The 19,361-nt window shown below is 38.4% G+C and overlaps 2 protein-coding genes across 6 annotated transcripts in view; both read left to right on the forward strand.

The window, feature by feature from the left end:
* The window catches only part of greb1 (growth regulating estrogen receptor binding 1), a 32,618-nt gene extending 30,223 nt beyond the window's left edge, over nucleotides 1–2,395 (forward strand). Inside the window, exons 31-34 of the mRNA XM_041790014.1 lie at nucleotides 46–278; nucleotides 1,429–1,629; nucleotides 1,796–1,934; nucleotides 2,232–2,395. Of these exons, the coding sequence (XP_041645948.1) occupies nucleotides 46–278; nucleotides 1,429–1,629; nucleotides 1,796–1,934; nucleotides 2,232–2,395 (737 nt within the window). The remainder of the gene's footprint in view (nucleotides 1–45; nucleotides 279–1,428; nucleotides 1,630–1,795; nucleotides 1,935–2,231) is intronic.
* Nucleotides 2,396–5,679: 3,284 nt separating this feature from the next.
* lpin1a (lipin 1a) overlaps nucleotides 5,680–19,361 on the forward strand; it is a 36,804-nt gene continuing 23,122 nt past the window's right edge. For 4 of the 5 annotated variants that reach the window (XM_041785702.1, XM_041785710.1, XM_041785718.1 and 1 more), the window contains exons 1-2: nucleotides 5,680–6,074; nucleotides 18,944–19,144. In XM_041785702.1, coding sequence (XP_041641636.1) covers nucleotides 5,982–6,074; nucleotides 18,944–19,144 — 294 coding nt within the window. In that variant the 5' untranslated portion in view covers nucleotides 5,680–5,981. Of the gene's footprint in view, nucleotides 6,075–15,699; nucleotides 15,850–18,943; nucleotides 19,145–19,361 lie in introns of those variants that run through there. The other variant, XM_041785735.1, reaches the window with a different exon arrangement.

Here is a 19,361-nt window from a genome sequence, read left to right on the forward strand (position 1 = left end):
TACTATTTATATCCTAAAATTGAATATGCCTTATTTTTGATCCAGAAAATCCAAAGAGAGAGCCATTCTCAAGAGGTCACCTTCATGACTTCCTCCTCCTCAATGTCGACCGCAGTCAGAACGTACAGTATGACCAGAACCGCTTCACATGTCACGATGTGGACTTCACCCTGAGGCTGCACAGTGCAGGACTGCTGGTCTGCAGGTTTAACAGCTTCAGTGTCATGAAGAAGCAGATCGCCATCGGAGGTTACAGAACATTCATCATCAAGACCAAGGTAGATACTTAGCACATGGCATAAGGCAAATGATACAGCTGAGGAAAAATACATAAACTTTGTTCTTATCACTGAACTGTTTTATTAAGCCACACATTAAAAATCACTTTTAAACTTTATGAACTAAAGGTTTATATTTATATGATTCTTAACTTGGTTCTAGTGTAGCTAAGTGGGTAGAGTAAGCATCCATAAGTAGAGGCTACAGTCCTCAACACACTGGTTTTTCGGATCAGTTCCCTGTCTCTTTGCTGTTTGATGCATGTCTTTTTTTTTTCAGATTATTTTTTGGGCATTTCTGCCTTTATTTGATAGGACAGCTGAAGAGAGAGAGCAAATGTGGGAAAAGAGATGCACCAAACATGCGCCAAGACCGGGAATTGATCCTGTGACCAGTGCATCGAGGACTATTGCCCCTGCATATGGGCGCCTGCCTTACCCACTGAGGTCGACAGCACCTGTTTGGTGTATGTCTTTCCCCATTCTCTTTCCCCATGTTTCCTGTCTCTCTTCAGCTGTCCTATCAGACAAAGAAATGACCCCCAAAAGATCTTAGAAAATAATAATGGATAATATTATTCTAGACTGTATGACTAGACTTATGTGATCGGTAGGGTTTGTTAGTTTGTTAGCAACATGACTCAAAAAGTCATGGACAGATTTTGATGAAATTTTCAGGAAATGTAAGGAATGGCATACGGAAGAAGTGATTCGATTTTGGGAGTGATCCAGATCACCATCTGGATCCAGGAATTTTTTAAATGATTCTTTATTATTGGGAGATAGGGCTTATGGCGGAGGTCTGCGCACTCCAAGTGCTTTTCTAGTTTACTTCTATTTCAACAGAAGTCTCTCCAAATGACTGTTGTTATTTTACATTTAATTAATTTAATTTAATGCATGTAATTTTATTGAAATTTATAAAATTGGAAGGTACCTGGCAACCCCCCCCCCAATTATAGTTTGGTTTTGCTAATTCCCACAATTCATCAAAAATAAAATATATAAAACAGAGTGTGTAAGAGAGCTTAGAGATGTATATTTAAGCTGATTTGAATCCGAAAATGTATGCAGTGGTTTCTCTGATATATTTATGTCACAAAAGCTTTTAGTAATAAAAAGTATTAACTCTTGTGTGACACTTTTCCAGATGACAGATGTTCCCACCTCGGTGGGGCCGTCACAGTATGTCTGTGCTCCAGACAGCAAGCACCTTTTTCTGGCCACACCAGCTCAGCTGCTCCTGGAAAAATATCTCCAACACACCAGCCAGAAGCTGTTTCCCCTCAGCGCCAAGAACTACACACACCCTGTCCTATCTGTGGACTGTTACCTCAACCTGGGACCTGAGGTACACAACACATGCGCTCACTTCATCATGTCATGCTTTTCCACTGATTTTTGTTCTTATTATCATGATTATGAAGTTATCATGTAGTTAAGAGTTTTTCAGTTTGGTTTTAATGACTAGGATTCTGCTGCCCAAATTAAAGGGACATTCTACTCTCCTCCTGCAGGTGACGGTGTGTTTTGTGAGCTCCAGACCTCACTCTGTCAACATCAGCACCACAGGACTGCTCTTCAGTGGCCTGCTCCTTTGTTTTGCTGACTCCTTTGTGACTGCTGGGTTTCTCAAGAAGTTCAACTTCCTTAAAGGTAAAACAGCAGATACAGGGTAGCAATGGCCCAGATGCTATGATGCATTTCCAAGTAATAGTACTGAACAAAAAAGCCTGCGAATTACACATGGCAATATGGATTTCATTTGAAATATTTTCAATTGTTGGAACATAAAAAGTCTGACTAGAAGCATGCATGGCACACATAATTACATCGTGTCACCGTGTCAGAGTTTCATGTCATAGCTGTGAAAGTGTAATCATTAAACAAGGTTGAATGAAGTTGATTTCCAGAGCATATTTTAAGGCTGTGTCTCTGTCTGCCTCCCTGTAGGTGCGACTCTGTGTGTCATCGGTGCAGATCGTAGCTCCTTGAGGCAGACAGTTGGCAGGCTGGAGCTTGAGGAGGAGTGGAGGTTTAGGCTCAGTGACGAATTCCAGACTGCAAACGCCAAGGAGGACAGACCTCTTTTCTTCCTGACTGGAAAACATATATAACTGGAACACATGAATACAGTGGGCAGCAAAGACTTTTACAATGATTGATATCACTTTTAAGAAGAAATGGACAAGAACTTTCTTACAGCATGACAGCAGGTACTGCATCTATTGCTGTAGCAGAAACTACTCTAAGGGTCAACAGAATAAAGAAGACACTGGGGTAGATGATTGGAGGGATTGTGTATCCTATCTGGCCAGAAATTATTTCTCCAAAGAGGCATAATGTGAATGCATTACTGCCATTCCAAGCCAAACCTGGATAAGTTGAAGATAGATGGATCTGTGAGATCCAAAGGAAAAGCTGTGGATGAAAATAAACTCACAATCTTGGCCTTTCAGTGCACAAATAAACAGAAAAAGACTTGAAAGGAAAGTCCAGCTCTTGGCTGCCAATATAAAAACAGACTGCTGTGTCTGGTGAGGTCATTGCCTTTAAACTATGGAGATGTTATTGCCAAGAAAACACGAAGGAAATCATTATGTATCATATGTTTGTATGTGCCTTTATATTGTTGTGGTTGTTTTGAGAGTTTTAAGAGTTATGTCAAGGAAGCATAAAAGATTTTCAGGAGAGTAAGTGTATTTTTTAGATTATGTTCTTAAGCAAATCCATTTTACACATTCACAATAACTTTGTAAGAGTGTTTTGAGTTTGTTTGACTAAAAAATCAATACAAGCTTTTTAGTGCTGATAAGAAATGATTTAAATTGCAAAAACATTTCTTTAAGGATATTCAGTGTTTTAATTTGTCCAATATTTAAAAGAGGAAAAGTTATCCCAAAGAAAAGGCTCACTTCAGTAATACTGAAGCAGCTCTACTTGTGTATTTCTTAACATTTGTTTATGTTAAGCTTTTTTTGAGTTTTAAATCAGAATCACAGGGTTTTACAAACTTTCTTTGTGCACACAAAATGGCATGCTTTAAAAAAGGCATGACACAATCATTTTTAGGAAATCATTGCCATTACTGGCATTGTTGGTTTGTTTTGCATGTCAGTTTTCTAGCAAGAAATATTTTGAATATATTTCTTTGCCTTTTATGATGTAAACTAGTACTTAACTGTGTGAACTAGAGAGCATTTCTTTAACTGTTTAAGCTTTATTAGTTTGTATGAGGGCTTGTATTTGTTATGGTTTTAAAACAGGAATCCCACCGTGTGTTGGCAGCTTTACTACGTACAACTTTATGCCTTTAATTGTATAAATGTAAAGACGTTTTCAATTTCTTTTGTGTGTTTTATGTCCCTTATGATACAGACAAAGTCATTCTTAATAACTAAGCATTTGTCAGATATTTTACAGGTTGTGACTAGGGCTGAAGATTAGGGAGAGTAATGTGATTGCATTTTTCCCCAATATTGCGATTTAATATGCAATTATTTCTTAAGTTTCTAATCTTATGTATCCAGTAAACACAAGCAATAAATCATGTTGTACTTCAACCAACACAACATTACAGACATTAAACCAGGGCTAAATGATTAAGAAAACTCTGACTGCAATTATTCTGACTCATATTGCAAATTTGATGTGAATGTATTGAAGGGATTGATCATTTTTATGTAATTCTCACTTTGATGAAGAAAAGCATCTCGACTGCAAAAAATGTATGTAACTGCTATTTTGACATTTTTTCATCTTAAAGAAATATTGCACCTTGCGTGATTTGAAAACTGCAGGACATTTTGTGAAATAATCATAATCTTACTACAATAATTGGCAGCATGTCTGTCTGTGCTGATTTGCATGCTACACTGTTAATTGTCCTTGATACCCCTACTAGGACTTCTTGTGTATCAGTTAAAAAATAGTGCCACAAATATGTACAGATTTCAATAAAATCCTTTAATGTCGTAATTCGAGGACTTCCCCTGTGTTATGAAGCGACTGTGGAATGTTATTGCATCTTAGTGCCAACAGAGGGCAGCAGAGTAATATGTGTGTGGGTGATTATGTGGCAGGACTGAGAAATCTGTCAGGACTGTAACTTTAATGACGTTGATCTGTGGCATAAATGAAGACAGGATACAGCAGAGGCTGCTGTCAGAGTACAGACTGACTTTTGAAAAAGGACTCAAGTTTACATAAGCAGTGGAGTTGGCTAACAGAGACATTGTGGATTTACATGGCATGAAAGAAGATGGTAAATGGTACAGAGCAGCAGGATCAGTGAACAAGGTCAGCGACACACGACCCAAGCTCCAGCAGAACATTAGAAAATGCTAACGATGCGGTGGAGAAAAACGCTTAAACAAAGACTAAAGGTTGGCCAATGAAAAAATGTCATAACTGGTAAAGTGGGACACAAAAAGAGCATGCAGAAACGAAACTGGGGTTCAAAAGATTACACAGTTTAAGGGGGAGAAAAAGAGGTTATGAAGAGAGCTAATTTCATACAAGAGGAAGGGGGAGATAGTGAGAATGAGGAAGTCATAAGGTCATCACACTCTGGGTCAGTTACTTTTTGGAGGAGTAATCCACTGAGGCTGTTGTGTTTGTGTTTTGTTTTTTTTTTTGCTATATTCACTGAATGTGACAAAATGTTTGGTACTGCAAGTCTATGGCTCTCACTCTTTTACTACACTAGCTCAAATTTCACTCAGCAAAACTGTCCGGTTTAGCTAATTTACTTCACTTTTTGTGACTCACAAATGCAATATAAAGACATACTAAATACAGTGCTGGATCCTCTCCAGTCTGGACCGTAGCATGTGAAGTGTGTCTGGAACAGTCTGAAACGAGCACTGTCCCAATATGTCCTGTAGTACCTGTGCCAGTTTACAGGAGGTATTTGACGCTGCTAGCAGTGCATCCAAAGTCCAGATGGATGTTTACCGAAGTGTCACACAGGGAGAGACTCAAGTTGCAAACATTACGCTCTGATGACAGAACACACTGCTGGCCTCAGATGCTCCCTGTGTCCTCACGTGTAGGATCAGTGTGTTGCTGTATGTCGATCTGTGTGACGTAAGGTGATTTCAGAGCTCGGGGTTACCAACAACTATGTTTTTCAGCTTTCTCCTGAAACTGTACCAGTAAAAACTAGTGAATAAGTTTTAAAAATGATACTGTTGTACATGTATGCCTCCTGGACAGCACGCATGTGTATATGTGCTGAGGCTTCAGTGTCAAGCAATCAGTAGAGTCCAGCCACTGTTGACCCTCTCAGATTTCCTCCAAGAAGTCCGTTCTCAGAACATGATAAATTTAGTTTAAATGTTAGCTGCGTGTTGCACTAGTTGGTCATTCAAACAGTCTTACTGATTTAAGAGTCAAAGGAGTCAACTAGAACCACGTAGAAGAGCTTTAGCACCATCTTGAACGCATGTATATCAAGATACACGGAGTAGGCCTTCAGAGCATTTACAAAGAAAGGATCTCAAACTGTAAAGAATTAAGGAACACAAAATTTAAGAGCTGACCAGGGAAGACACTTAGATTTTTGTTACCATCATCTTGACTTCTGCAAAATCTTTGAGAAGATTTCTACTCAGACCACTCAGAAGGACTCCTTCAGATTATCCTGCTATGCACTGAAAATTTTCACAACATAAGTCTGCAGAGCAGCCCAGCTAGTGAACCATGCGACATCAAGTTATGACCCATGTGGAGGATGACGAGCAAGACTTCAGCAGCCACAGTGAAGATGACAGCCCCAGTTACACTTGGTCCTGGGTAACAAAACTTTTTCTTCTTATCAGTTTATAGTTTAGTACATGCTGGTAAATTTGGAAAAATGTTAAACTCAATCTCCCACAGAGATTGAAAGAAACCATTCACCGTCCAAAACCACCAAAATCCAATTAACTTTAATGTTAGAAAAGTTTAACCAACAGGCCTCTTTGTGTGTTTAAATTTATTACAATTATCAAAACGGGTTGCTTTTAGATTGTCTAATGTATGCACTCAGACAAAAAACAAAACTAACAATAAAAATTAATGCATATTCAGCTTTAGACAGAAAAAAGACTTAAAGCAAGAAGTCAAACAAAGGATTTCTATGTGAACCAGGAAATGTTAATCATTATCAATAAACAGAATCAGGGGAGATGGAGAGAGAGGCAAGTGGGAGAGAAAATACAAGGAAGCAGAGACCACCTGAGCCGTCAAAAGAGAGCTTGTGTCCTCAAAAGCACTGATCAGATAGCATGCTTATCCTCTATGTTGCCCTTTTGTTGTACAACCATGCACTGGTTCTCAGAGTGGATGTTACTCTGGGTGCATGGAGCACATGAGCTTTTGTCTATTTGTGCGCAGTGTAACCATGTGCTCGATCAACAGCTCATACCTCCACGCATGACCTCAAGCCCACACAGGTACTTATAAAGGCATATTACACCACAGTTAGTGGACCTATTACATAATAGTCCCACCATGCTGAGGCCTGTAAGAGGCTTGTGGGCTCAGGCAGCACCTCCACATTCCCTCTTCCTCCTTTAGATCCTGTCTGACTGAAGTTTGTCTTTAACTGAAGTTTGTAGCAGCCATTTTTGTCTCTTTGAATATACTTTGTGTTGGTGTTTAAGTTTAAAGCAGATTCAGAATTTTGAAACCTGAAGTCCTGATTTCCACAATACAGTGTTGTATCTGGTTGCATCTTATCATATTATAGCATATTGCATTGTATTGTATAGTAATCATATCATATTGTATCATAGTGTCTCATACTGTATTAAATCATATCAATTCAAATCATATTATATGATATCAAATCACACAATAACATATTTAATCATATATTATTGTACTATATTGTATCCTCCAAACCCTGTTGTCTCATACCATATTCAGCGGTCCCCAAAGGTGGGATCAGGAACCTTAGGGTGATCACAGGATGCTTCCCAATAAAACAGAGACATTTCAAATGATTTAAAGTCATACCTTTTATCCATTAGTGTAAATAATGTTTTCAAAATGAGTAATTAAAAAAAAAACAAAGTCATTAAGTCAGATTTGTGCATAAACGCCATCAATGTGAACAAAAAATGTAAATTTGAATACAATGTTTTGTGCAACATCGTATGCTGTAACTACCTGCTGGGAAGGTTTGGGCCCCCAGCGAGGTTATTATAGTTAAAAAAAGCTAGCTAAATAAATTAAACTGAAATGTAAAAATCATTTTAGTTCACTGAAACTAAATAAAAGCTAAGCTTTGCAATAAAATGAAGAGTAAATCTGAATTCTGTGTTCTCTTTAGTTTTAGTCTTTGACACAGTTAGACTGAATGACATGTCCACCACAGTCCAGAGAGTATTTGACTGAAGACTTCACACACTGGTTATATTTAGATCTGGAGTTGTTTTTAAATTTCAAAATTCAAGACATAAAATAAAAGAGAAGATTTGCCTGATTTCATGTATTTCTAAAAAGTGTGTGATGTTCACTTTGGATCTTGTCATCTATCCTGTATCACTGAAAAACTAAAACTGATGAAAACTAAACTAAAACAAAGAAATTTGGCAAAAAAAAAAAAAAATACACTTAACAAACCAGCAGTAAAATCTAATTAAAAATAAAATGAAATTTTAAACAGTAATAAATAAATAAAAACAAAAACTAAGGAAAAATCTAAAACTATTGTAGTCCTGGTCATGGGCTGAAAAGTTTGTGAACCCCTGCCACACCCCATCTCACCATACCTTTTTATAGCAAATTGTATTGTATCATACATTGTAATATATTGTATCAAATCATATCCCATCATATCAAATTGATTAATAAATTAAATTGTATCCTATCATATTCATATTCATTCATATTCAAACTGTATCATATCTTATTGTAACATGTATTATATTGTATTAGATTGATAATATTGTTTTAAATCATATTGAGTCTCATGGAATCATTGTATCATATGTCTAATCATATCAGTAAAATCATATTAACTTTCAATTTTTGGCAACATTATTTATGAAGCTGTAATGTATAGTACCATACTGTATCCTATCCTTTCCTATCATACCATATCATTTTGTATTGTTTTGTATCATATCATTTCATATCATATATCATATTGTTTTGTATTATATTAGTGTATTATATCTTATATCCTATTGTAGGTCTCAAATAGCCTGAATACTAGACTCACAGATTTAAAGGTTTGCTAGTCCATAGTCTCACATCATTAAAGAACCCTTAAAAATGGCATGTTCTGTCTTGCAAAATTTAACACAATAACTATATAGCAACAACTATACATAGCATTCACAAAGGTATCACCTATTTATGAGGCTAATAAACCCTGCAATCAGTTACTGCTCATTATGTAAGAGGATTTGTCCCTTCTGTCCCCTACTCCAGGCAGTCAGTTGGTGGCCACACTGACTGTCTCTGTAGGTGAATGTTTGGCCAGGTGAGTCCTAAAACATTGAAATAAAAAAGTCCTGTCACTTATAAATACAGATTTTTGATCCAGCTTTTGCCAGATTTTGTTGTTGAGGTCAAAGCAGGATTGGTGGCTGTAGTTAGAAAAGCTACCATCGGTCATGTCTGGGCTGGGAAAAAAAACTAATCTGATTTTTCTAAAGCTGTGCAGCTAGTCTGCCAAGCTACAGGAGTGGGTTGAATAATTCAGCTGAAGTGTGTGGCTCAAACAGCTTTCTGATTGGCTCACATAGCCCATCCCCCCAAAACACCCCTGTCGCCGTGGTGATGAAATGAACATATTCTTGACCTCAGCAAGAGTTCCTGGGAGAGCTCAGGCTTCCCCTGCAAAGCACCGTCTTCCTCTCCCTCTCCCTCTCCTCACGTGTCTGGCATGAAACGACACTGCAGGCTGATAGGAGGGGAGATAAAGGGCAGTTCAGAGCCAGCACACACAAACCACAAATCGTAAACAGACACACATATACACATACTGCTCATGCATACAGGGAGCAAACATTCACACGCCCAGAAAAACAAACAAAGCACATGGTTGTACATGTGCTGCAATGAATGAAATTCCTGAAATTACACACAAACCAAGCCTGTTTATAGTTTCACTTCTTTCACCTTAAATAAGCTTCTGATAAATTCAATTATACCCCTGTTAACTCAAAATACACACAGTCAGTGTGACCCACTGTGCATTCAATATGGGTTTAACCTTATTATGGTCTTAAGGAATAATTTGACATTTAGGAAATGTTGGATTTTGTTTTAAGATTCACATTTACTACAGTGTTAATAGTACAAGAGTAGACTGAGTAAAACATGGACAATCAATGATGCCATAAACTGGTTGCTTCAAAGGAATTATGAAGCTCCTCATTGGCAGTCACCACATTAAAAATGCTATCACAATCTGATGTTTGATCAGCCTAGATTCACATTAAAAAGTAGATATGAGATGGGGCTTTGGCCTCCTGACACAACAGATGCAATGCACCCACCTGCCAGTCAACTCAGGCATGCCGTTTATTTATGAATAAATATTTGGCTTAAAGGTATCAAAATAGATTACCAAAAAATGTGCCATCCAGTGCAATTTGTCAGTAAAAAAAACAAGCAATGGGCCGATGGCTAAGCTTTGTCCTCCATCATCACATGCCAATCCGATTTCATGCACTTTGACATCCACATCTAAGACTTCCATAGAAAAGGCTTCCCTGTGTTTTTGTTCATTCATAACTCACAACTTGTTGTCACATTCATAACTTTAAAAAGTGGTATGATAATATGCATCAGGTAAAGGCAATACCAGTCATCCAAGAAAACAGAAATTCACACAAAAATGTTCAACATAACACTGGATTGCACTTTCAGTTAGGGTAGGTTTATGGCAGGCTAGGCAGGAACTGCCTGAACAGCAGTAATTTTTATTTTAGTCAGGACCACTTTGTCAAGAAACATACTTGATTTGTCAGTTATAAATATATATTATTAGCAGTTACTAATTAGCACTTATTTCTATTATTTTCATTTAGTAGTGTTGCTGTTCTGGGATCACCCTGCCCTTTCACGACCCTATGTGGAAAGCATCAAACAGGAACAGCACATTCCTGCTTTTCTTGTGCCAATAAGGAAAGTAGGAAAGAAGTAGCAAAAAAAAAAAAAAATAAAATCCAGAGCAGAGAATGCATCAATGACATCAGAACATTTGTTGTCAGAAGCAGAATGCAAGAGGAGCTGGGGTGGAGGAGGATTGAAAAGGCAGTTTACAAAGGGAGCAGCAATGAGAGCAGGGCGATTAGCCAATTGCAGGTTTAGAAGCAAATCAGCTGGCTGTCAGCTGATGAGGGCATTTGTGAGATCAGCTGATCTCAATTATGTGGCAGCATTTGACTCTGTAGCCTAACTTAACTAATGAGTTACTAACCTGACATGCAAAACATAATTAAAAATGCTAAAATGCTGAATACAGCTGGTTCAACAGTGTGCTTACAGAAAAATACATTATGTTAGCTTTCACAGCTAAATGAGCTATGAAAGCTAAAGCATTGCTTGCTTTAGCTAACTTGGTAGTTACTTTTGGTGCAAAAGGCCAACGTAACTAAAGCTAACGTTGCTAAAGCAAGCCACCCTTCTTGTAACCACTTCTTAAATGGCAAGGCATCATACCAGCAAGTTACATCACCCCTGCCCTGATGGAGGTAGGCTCTCAGTGGCGGTCTGCAGGAGTGAGCGTCTGAAAGTGGCAGGACCGTCATGTATATCACCACCTTGAGGCCAACTTTACCATGTAACCTTCACATAAGTTAGCTAACTGCGCTAACGTCATAGCCAACTTATTGGCCATATTGGCTTCATTTTTCAACACTGCAGGTTGCCTCATGAGTATAAATATGGCAGTCAGAGGCAAATGCTCATGACATTTTTTGGAAGTTTAGAAAATAGATGTGCTGAAATATTTAAGTTTATGGCATTGTTCATGACAGAATTCAATTTCACTCTGCCAGCTTGTGTCCCTACAATCATAGACATAAATTTTGCACCACAGCCTGAGTGAATCCATCCATCTGCAGTCTTTCTCCACTGTGGAGTAAATAAACCAGTTCTTCTCCTTTGTTGCCCTCTTAAAGAGACACATACTTTAACATTCAGCAGATTCCCTCCCTCACCTACATTCAAATCTTCTCTGTCCACCACTCCCCTCTCCCCTCCCTCCCCTCCTGTTGGCTACTTGTTGCACCCTGATGAATGACTTAGTTCTTGGAAGTCCCAACACGTGTTTCCCTGTTCCCTCTCCTGCTGCCCAGCGCTGAAAGTGTGTGTATGAGTGTGTGTGTCCATCAGCAACTATGAGGAAGTGAGTAATCACATGTGCAGCAATTAGGCAGCACTATTTTGAGTAGTGGGTCAACAGCAGAATGATTGACATGTTTTGATCATGAATACACACATAAAACCCATTCTTTCACTCTCTGTCGCTGCCATTCCTAGAGAGATTCTTTTTCTACTCCTCTTTCAGCGTGCACATGTCAGGAAAATCTATAATGTTCTCCTTATGTGTAGCTTATCACCACTTTCTATTAAAACAGTAAGAGTTTGGTATGAGTGTAGATCAGAGCTGGTTCTTAGAAACATTGAGTAGTAATTAAAGCCATGAGACCTGGTCAGGGGAACTCTGTGGGGAGGCAAACTTTTGTGTTTTTTCTTTGAAGTGGAACTTTGTGTGCAGAATCACCTTATATAACCTCACTATAATCTGATTACAGACATTATGCTGCAAGGACATTTTATATCCCTTTTTGCCATGATATGCAGGAAATATATTTATACACTTTTGGTTGTAGCTGCAGTTTTTATCTTATGATGAAAAATATTAGAAGCACTGAATATAAACATGAGTACAGAGAAGACACAAGGAGCATAATCTTTTCTTCCATGCTGCATCCAAACTCCTGGATATGCATGAACATTTTCCTCTTTCCTCAAGCAGCCATAGCATGTCTCTAAGTGTTTGCCTGAAACGCCTTGAGCAATTTTTTCAAACTTTTGATCAAAGCCAGCAAGTTGCTTGCGTAAATTATGGTCTGACAGCCTCAGAGTAAAGAAAAATCTTTTGAAGGTCATTGACCCTGGCTAAAAGTAGTGCTACATGTGACCAACTACAAGACTGTACATTGTTGCAAGTGATGATGTTGACACGGAACATGTGAGCTTTAGAAAATAGTGGTAGGTTGACTTTCAGACAATAACAAGCTGGCAAACTACACTCACCAGCCACTGCCTAAACAGAAGAAAAATAGAGAAGACTTATATTTATCCAATAGTTCAGTCTTGCTGAACATGCAACACACACATAGGCTGGGAATCCACACACATGCATGATCCTTTGGATTAATGCAAAAATGTCAGAGTGAGGTGCTGCACATGAACAGAGGCCTGAGAAGTTTGGAGTTTGGTTTGGTTCCCATAGACTGACCTACTTCCCACCTACAGCTAATACCAGTCTCTAAAGCTGCAGATGAGAGTGGCTTTAATCCCAAGAAATACTTTGCAAAAGGAACTTTTTTCATAATCACAATTTCTTTAATTTGTAGCCAAAATTGCTGCGCTTTCCTGACTGCTTAATCTTATATATAGACAACTGTGAACTTCCTGCACAGCCATGTTAATTCTTATCAATGAATTCAAGTGCTGTAGGGTTTCAGAAGACTGGTTTTTCAATTAACATTAGGGCTGTAGAATGTGTTTAGTTTGCATGTGCAATGTCTGCTTAGAAATCTGCAAGCTCGACTTTCTTAAATTCAACTGATTTTAACTAATTCTACTAATCTCACTGACAATGTCTTGGTCTGGCCTTGAGTGTCAGGGCAGATGCATAGACTTACATTCTGTAAACTGAGACACAGCCGTTGCATTGCACAAATGCAGATGCCTTCGAGCCTCCTGAATGTCACTGCTATTCTTATCTACTCAGCTCCATATACTTGTGTTTCTTGGGAATATGAACAAGATCCTGTTTACTGGAGCTGGAAGTGAATGCCCTACCACTTGTTCTTCTGTAGGTGGACTTTATGGAATAACTTATGGGATTTTTTATTTAGATTAGTGCAGTAAGACGAGATATTTACTCTTTTGCTCATACTGAAAAAGAGAGCAGATAAGGGGAGCATTTCTAAGTTTACATTTATAGGATTGTGATGCTACACAGAACACTTGAATAAACCTGTAGGTAGTCTGTTTAACTAACTTTGTAATTGTTATGAATTTATTTTTATGTAAAACACTGCAATTGTTTTTCTGGTGTCTTGTAAACCCATGAGAGTTGGGCATTTTTTGTGCATGACATGTAAATAAAGTACAATCAATCAATCAACTAGCTATAAAGAAAAGCTTAGAGCTAGATTAATAAATACTGAGACCCAAGAAGAAGGTTGCTTGAAGACCAGACAGTTATGTTATGGAGCAAAAGCTCAAGGGACTCTTAATGTTTAGTTAAAATGTGTGTTAAAAGTGTGACAATCAGTGGTGAAGTGCAGTGTATTGCAGGTATTTGGAGTATACCCACTTACTGTTAGTCTCCATAGAGCAGCCTTTTCCAAACTTCATTATGCTGCAGCCCAGCTTGAGACAAAGAAATCTTCTGTTGCACACCAAAACCCATGTACAACCGAAATATGAAGCTTACATATTTACCTTTTTTTGTCATGTTTGTAACACATAAACAGGAAATTTCAATGCAAATGCTTTGCTCTCCGATACATTGATGTTACTCGGAAAGTGTTCATGGGGTCTCAAAGTACAACGAATGACATCTGCAGACATCTGCAAAGACACCTACATTTTCTTTATGAATATTTTTCTCTGTAAATGTACTTTGTAGACCAGCAAAATCGATTCTTAAACTTGGGAAGGAAGTGACACAGTAAAATGTATTATGAAGTGTCAGCAGTTAATCCAACACCTGTTAAATTGTGACACCAGCTGTATGCATCAGACAAAAAAATGATAAAAAGGTGACATGGGTTAAAACTTCTGGCTGTGTTTTGTTACTTCTGAGACTTAAAATGATAACTTAAAACCAATTATTTATGACCATTTAAAATAAGATTTATTCTCTTTCTTAAATAAAATTTACATTTTTAGTTATTGTAAACTGCCTCTTGTTGCCCACCTATAGGACCTTTGGGGCCTCCACACTTTGGGAATCACTACCATAGAGCAAGGCTGCCCGTAAGAGAGGATAAAGGGGAGAGCTTTCTGGGGCCCCATCAGATGGAGGCCCGTAAGGAGAGCAGCAAAATCATGGTCCACTGTAAAGTTAATCAATATTTCTGTTAACTCCCCACATGACATCATCAGAGGAAAATCTGAGAACGGCTTGTTTCAGCACACATTTTCTGAGAGGTGGAGGGATTCCAATTCTTTGGGGGATTAAAGACAGCCCAGGAGCATATATTTTAGTTAGAAAAGCTTGAAAAAGTGGTTTTTGCATAATATGTCCCCTTTAAGTGTCCTGCCCAATGACACATTAACATTTGAATTTAGGAGCTGGCGACCAAACATGACCTTCCAATGGTGCGATGGCTGGCTCTACCTACCGAGCCACAGTCACCGAGGAGATGTGATTTAATTTTTTTTTAATAGCCTTGAGTTATTATATTTATTATCTAAATTTTAAAAAATACAGTAAGTACAAGGAAAGAAGCTAAAATAAAACACCAGAAACACTACTTAACCTGCAGATTTGAAGAACTGCAGCTACCAGCACTAAAGATACATAACTTAAGAGCCACTTCAAGTATTAAATAATTATCAAAAGACACTAAAAACTTTAACCAATGTATTCTTAAAAAGTTGCCATTGAGGAACATCAATGAAAGGCATGCCTCTATTTTATGGGCCTAACTAAGGATCAGCAGTACATTATTGCTTGCCTTTCTAAAAGATAAGATAAGCTAGGGCCATAGCCTAACTGTTTTATTTTGAAGCTTTTATTTTCCTCTTATATACACAGTAACAGATGTTCACATACTAGCAGTCTCTATCAGTTGTCAAATAGTTCAGTTGGAGGGATCTCCCTGATTAAAAACAAGAAAAACACAAAATAACTGTCATCCTTGAGGACAGCAGCCATAACTTGCAAATACATGAAGAAGCCTAAAGATAGAACTTGATCGTATCAAAGTATTATCGCTTCCATTACCTAAATACAGAAATATTAGACAGCTAAGATCTGGCGTATGTTGACCTAATAAAAATTAATACTAACGCCATAAACAACGTTCAATTTCAGAGGGAAAATTTCAGTAAACACTGTATGACGTCACACCTGGCTCAGCCAATCGCGCGTCTCTGTCTCTGCAGTCCGGTGGTGGTGAGAGGAATAATTTCGCTCCAGTTTAAATAGCGAAGCACCCTTGAGAAGAGGAGCCAAGATCAGACGTGAGGAAGGCTTTATCTACAATGTATGTTATGAAGAGTGAAATGTAGCGGACTAAAACTGTTCACAGGACGGTTGGTGTCAAACATTTGGATGGCGGAAATATTCCGGAGCGTTAAGCAAAAACATTAAAATGTAAGTAGGAATGCTAGAGTGTGTCGCGACCTACAGTTAGCGAAATATGTCGTTTCATCCCTGAATACTGCAGTATTCACACATTATTTCCTTCATATTGAGCTTAAGGCGTCTAGCTTCGCGGTTGTTTTCGTGTTGTAATGTGCGGCTGTTTGAATGGAGGAGAGCTGCGCTGCAGACTGCAGAGCCTCACCCCGTGTGCAGATGTTTACATGTCTCCTCACAGGCCACACCGCATACTACCAACCGCATATTAGTTTCATTTCACACCACATTGCTGTTTTATTCATATGTGTTAAATATCCATACATTTCAGGGAAACATAATAGCTTTCCCCGCTAAATTTGTGCAGCAGAAGGCTGCACAGATTTAAATACAGATCCGTATGATTAAATTATTAACCAGAATGAAATACTGAAAATGAGCCCTGCCTGTCCTTGTAGCATTATCAGTCAATAGTCCCATAGTGTCAGACAGCTGGTCTTGTCACATTAAATTTAATTGGATAATCCTTCACATCATCTTCTGCCTGTTAATCTGTCTGCTTCTGTTTGTATCTGCTGATCTCACTGTTGAAACTTGAGGTGAAAATTCATTGTTTTCTTTTTCTTGAATAGCTTTTGTAGGGTTGCTGGTTCACATACCTGTTATTAAAATAACATCAGCCTTTCAGACAGTTGTTCTTATCTATTAGCAATATTAAGTTCTGTATATAAACAATGCTATATTAGTACTGAATGACCCACAGAGCTGACTCAGGACTGCTTATTACGTAATGGAGAAGTATTGTGATTGGCTGTGAAAAAGAGTTTTCTCAGAAGAGTGGGCCAGGCTTTGGCCACGAGTGTGGGTCTGGCTGTGTTTGTGTGTATAAATGGTCCTGTCTGTTTGCATGAGGTCTGTATGGACGGGCCCCTAGTAGAATGAGCGTATGAGCATGTGTGTATTTGTGAGACAAAAAAAAAGGGAAAGTAAGATGAAATTATGTAATCATTTGTCTAGTTAGGTCAGACTCCTGGTTCTTTAGTATAGAATTATATTCAGGTGCAAAGCTAAATAACAATAATATACAGTGCATTCAGAAAGTATCCAGACCCCCTTCACTTTTGTCAGTTTTGTTTTGTTGTTACCTGATGCTACAGTCACAAAAAATCAAATTTATTCTTATTAATTTACTCTCAATACCCCGTAGTGAAAACATTTTTTTTTGCAAATGTATTCAAAATAAAAACCTGAAATAATCTTGAAATTTAGCTCAGGTGCTCCTTTTTTTCCCAGTCTTTGCTGAGATGTTTCTCCACCTTGATTGGAGTCCACCTGTGGTTAATTTAATTGATTGGACATAGAGGGCCTCAGAGCTGACAATGATATCAGAGCAAAAACCAAGCCATGAGGTCAAAGGAACTGCCTGCAGAGCTCAGAGACAGGATTGTTACTATGCACAGATCTGGGGAAGGCTACAAAATTCTGTTGCCCTGATGGTTTCCAAGAACACAGTGATCTCCATAATTCTCAAATGGTTGAAGTTTGGCACAACTAGCTGAACTGAGCAATCATAGGAGAAGTGTCTTAGTGAGAGAGATGACCAAAAATGCGATGATCACTCTGACCGAGCTCAAGGGAACCTGTGTGGAGATGAGACAAAGTTCCCAAAAGGACAACCATCACTGCAGCTCTCATTAGAGACTCTTACATAGCCTGCCAAAAAATATGCCATCTGTTTGGCAGCACTGTGTGTGGTTGTTGTGTATGTAGAGGTGTGTGTATCTGAGTCAGCACAAGCAGAAGGAGAGAGATTTTTGACAGTGCAGGCATCTCATACATATGATGTGTCCTATTATCTCTATTTTTCTTGATATCTTGGCCCCTCACATTTAACTTTCTCCAGATTGTGTTCTTCCCCTCGCCAAATAATAAATATTTTACTGCTCTTAAACATTAATGTCACATATAGTCATTTGTGGAATAAATATTTACAAGTGTAAGGAGTCTAGACCAGGGGTTCTCAAGCTTTTCAGCCCACAACCCCCCAAATAAAGGTGCCAAAGACCAAGGAACCCCACTATCCCTGAAGGTGGTTGAAGTATAGTTAAACACAATCGTGCACATTCAAGGATAATTGTGTGTAGACTTACGTTTTAAGAATAAAAATGTATTTGATTTCAGTGTAAATCTCACCAAATAACCATATTTTACTTTGCATTTAACTTAGCAATGGCTGAACGGATTCATCTGAAGAGAAATTGACAGAAAATTCAGAAACATACACAAAAGTCCAGAAGAATAAACATGTTAATTCTCTGTGAATGGAAAACAGCAAATGCAAAAAGGAAAAAAGAACCAGCTGCAAATACATAAATGATGCAAAGTTCAAACAGAAATATTCAGAAAATGTCTGCCTTAAGACAATCACTACAAACCAAGCCTTCAGCAGAAGGCCTGTAGGGTCCCTCTGTGGATCTTTCTCTGCAGCTCCTATTTTGGTATTTGCAGCACATTTCCATCATAACATTTGTTTTTTTCACTTTTGCATGTATTTTCAGATTTGCATCATTTCTGTATTTACTGCATCCTTTCCCAATAAATTGACCACTCTTGATTGCATAAATCATGTTGACCATCATACTTTTGGGACAGCCAATCTCATAGTCCTTGTTCTTTTATAAGTATTCTTATATAAACATTTAATTTCAACATATCCATTTACCAGAGTTGTTCTGCTCTTGGAGTTAACAGCTCAGCATGATGCAGCTCAGAGCGTTTATTTCCCTCTCTCTGGGGTCATGTTTGGCATCATAGACAGAAAGCATTAGAAGCTGTGGATCAGGGAGACTGGCACATCACCACATGATTACTCTTATCCCTGATGGGATGGATTTGCTTTACAGAGGGTAAAAGGTACCTTTGGGTTTTTTTATATCTGATTTTTGAGGCAACAGACAAAATCAAGCTGAATATTTTCCAATCTGCTCACCAAAACTAACTGAATAACCTCTTTGAAAACGTGCAGAGTTCAGTCCTGAATCATCAAACTTTATTTTTCAGGAATAATAAACATCTCTCTCTGTTTTTCTCTCCTCCCCTCTGCCTCCAGTTACAGACCATGAACTATGTGGGTCAGCTGGCAGGTCAGGTGTTTGTGCAGGTCAAGGAGCTGTACAGGGGGCTCAACCCTGCCACCCTGTCTGGATGTATAGATGTCATCGTGGTGAGACAGCCCGATGGCTCCCTGCAGTGCTCCCCCTTTCACGTCCGCTTTGGCAAGATGGGTGTGCTGCGGTCTCGAGAGAAAGTGGTGAGATTATAGGCTGCTTCCTCCCACCATCATTCATTCTTTTTATTGCTCTTTGGTCCCTGACATGTATTTCTGTGTACAGGTAATTTGAGAGCTCAGAGGCTGTTGTTCACACTTGTGCTCTGACGGTAGCAGAAAATGTAGGGCAGAGCAAAATCACTATGAGACAACAGATGTTTTTGTCATTAGAGGGACTTTTCATTTTTTTATCAAAAGA

The sequence above is a fragment of the Cheilinus undulatus genome, linkage group 1 (genome assembly GCF_018320785.1).
Source record: "Cheilinus undulatus linkage group 1, ASM1832078v1, whole genome shotgun sequence".
In the NCBI taxonomy this organism is placed as follows: Eukaryota; Metazoa; Chordata; class Actinopteri; order Labriformes; family Labridae; genus Cheilinus; species Cheilinus undulatus.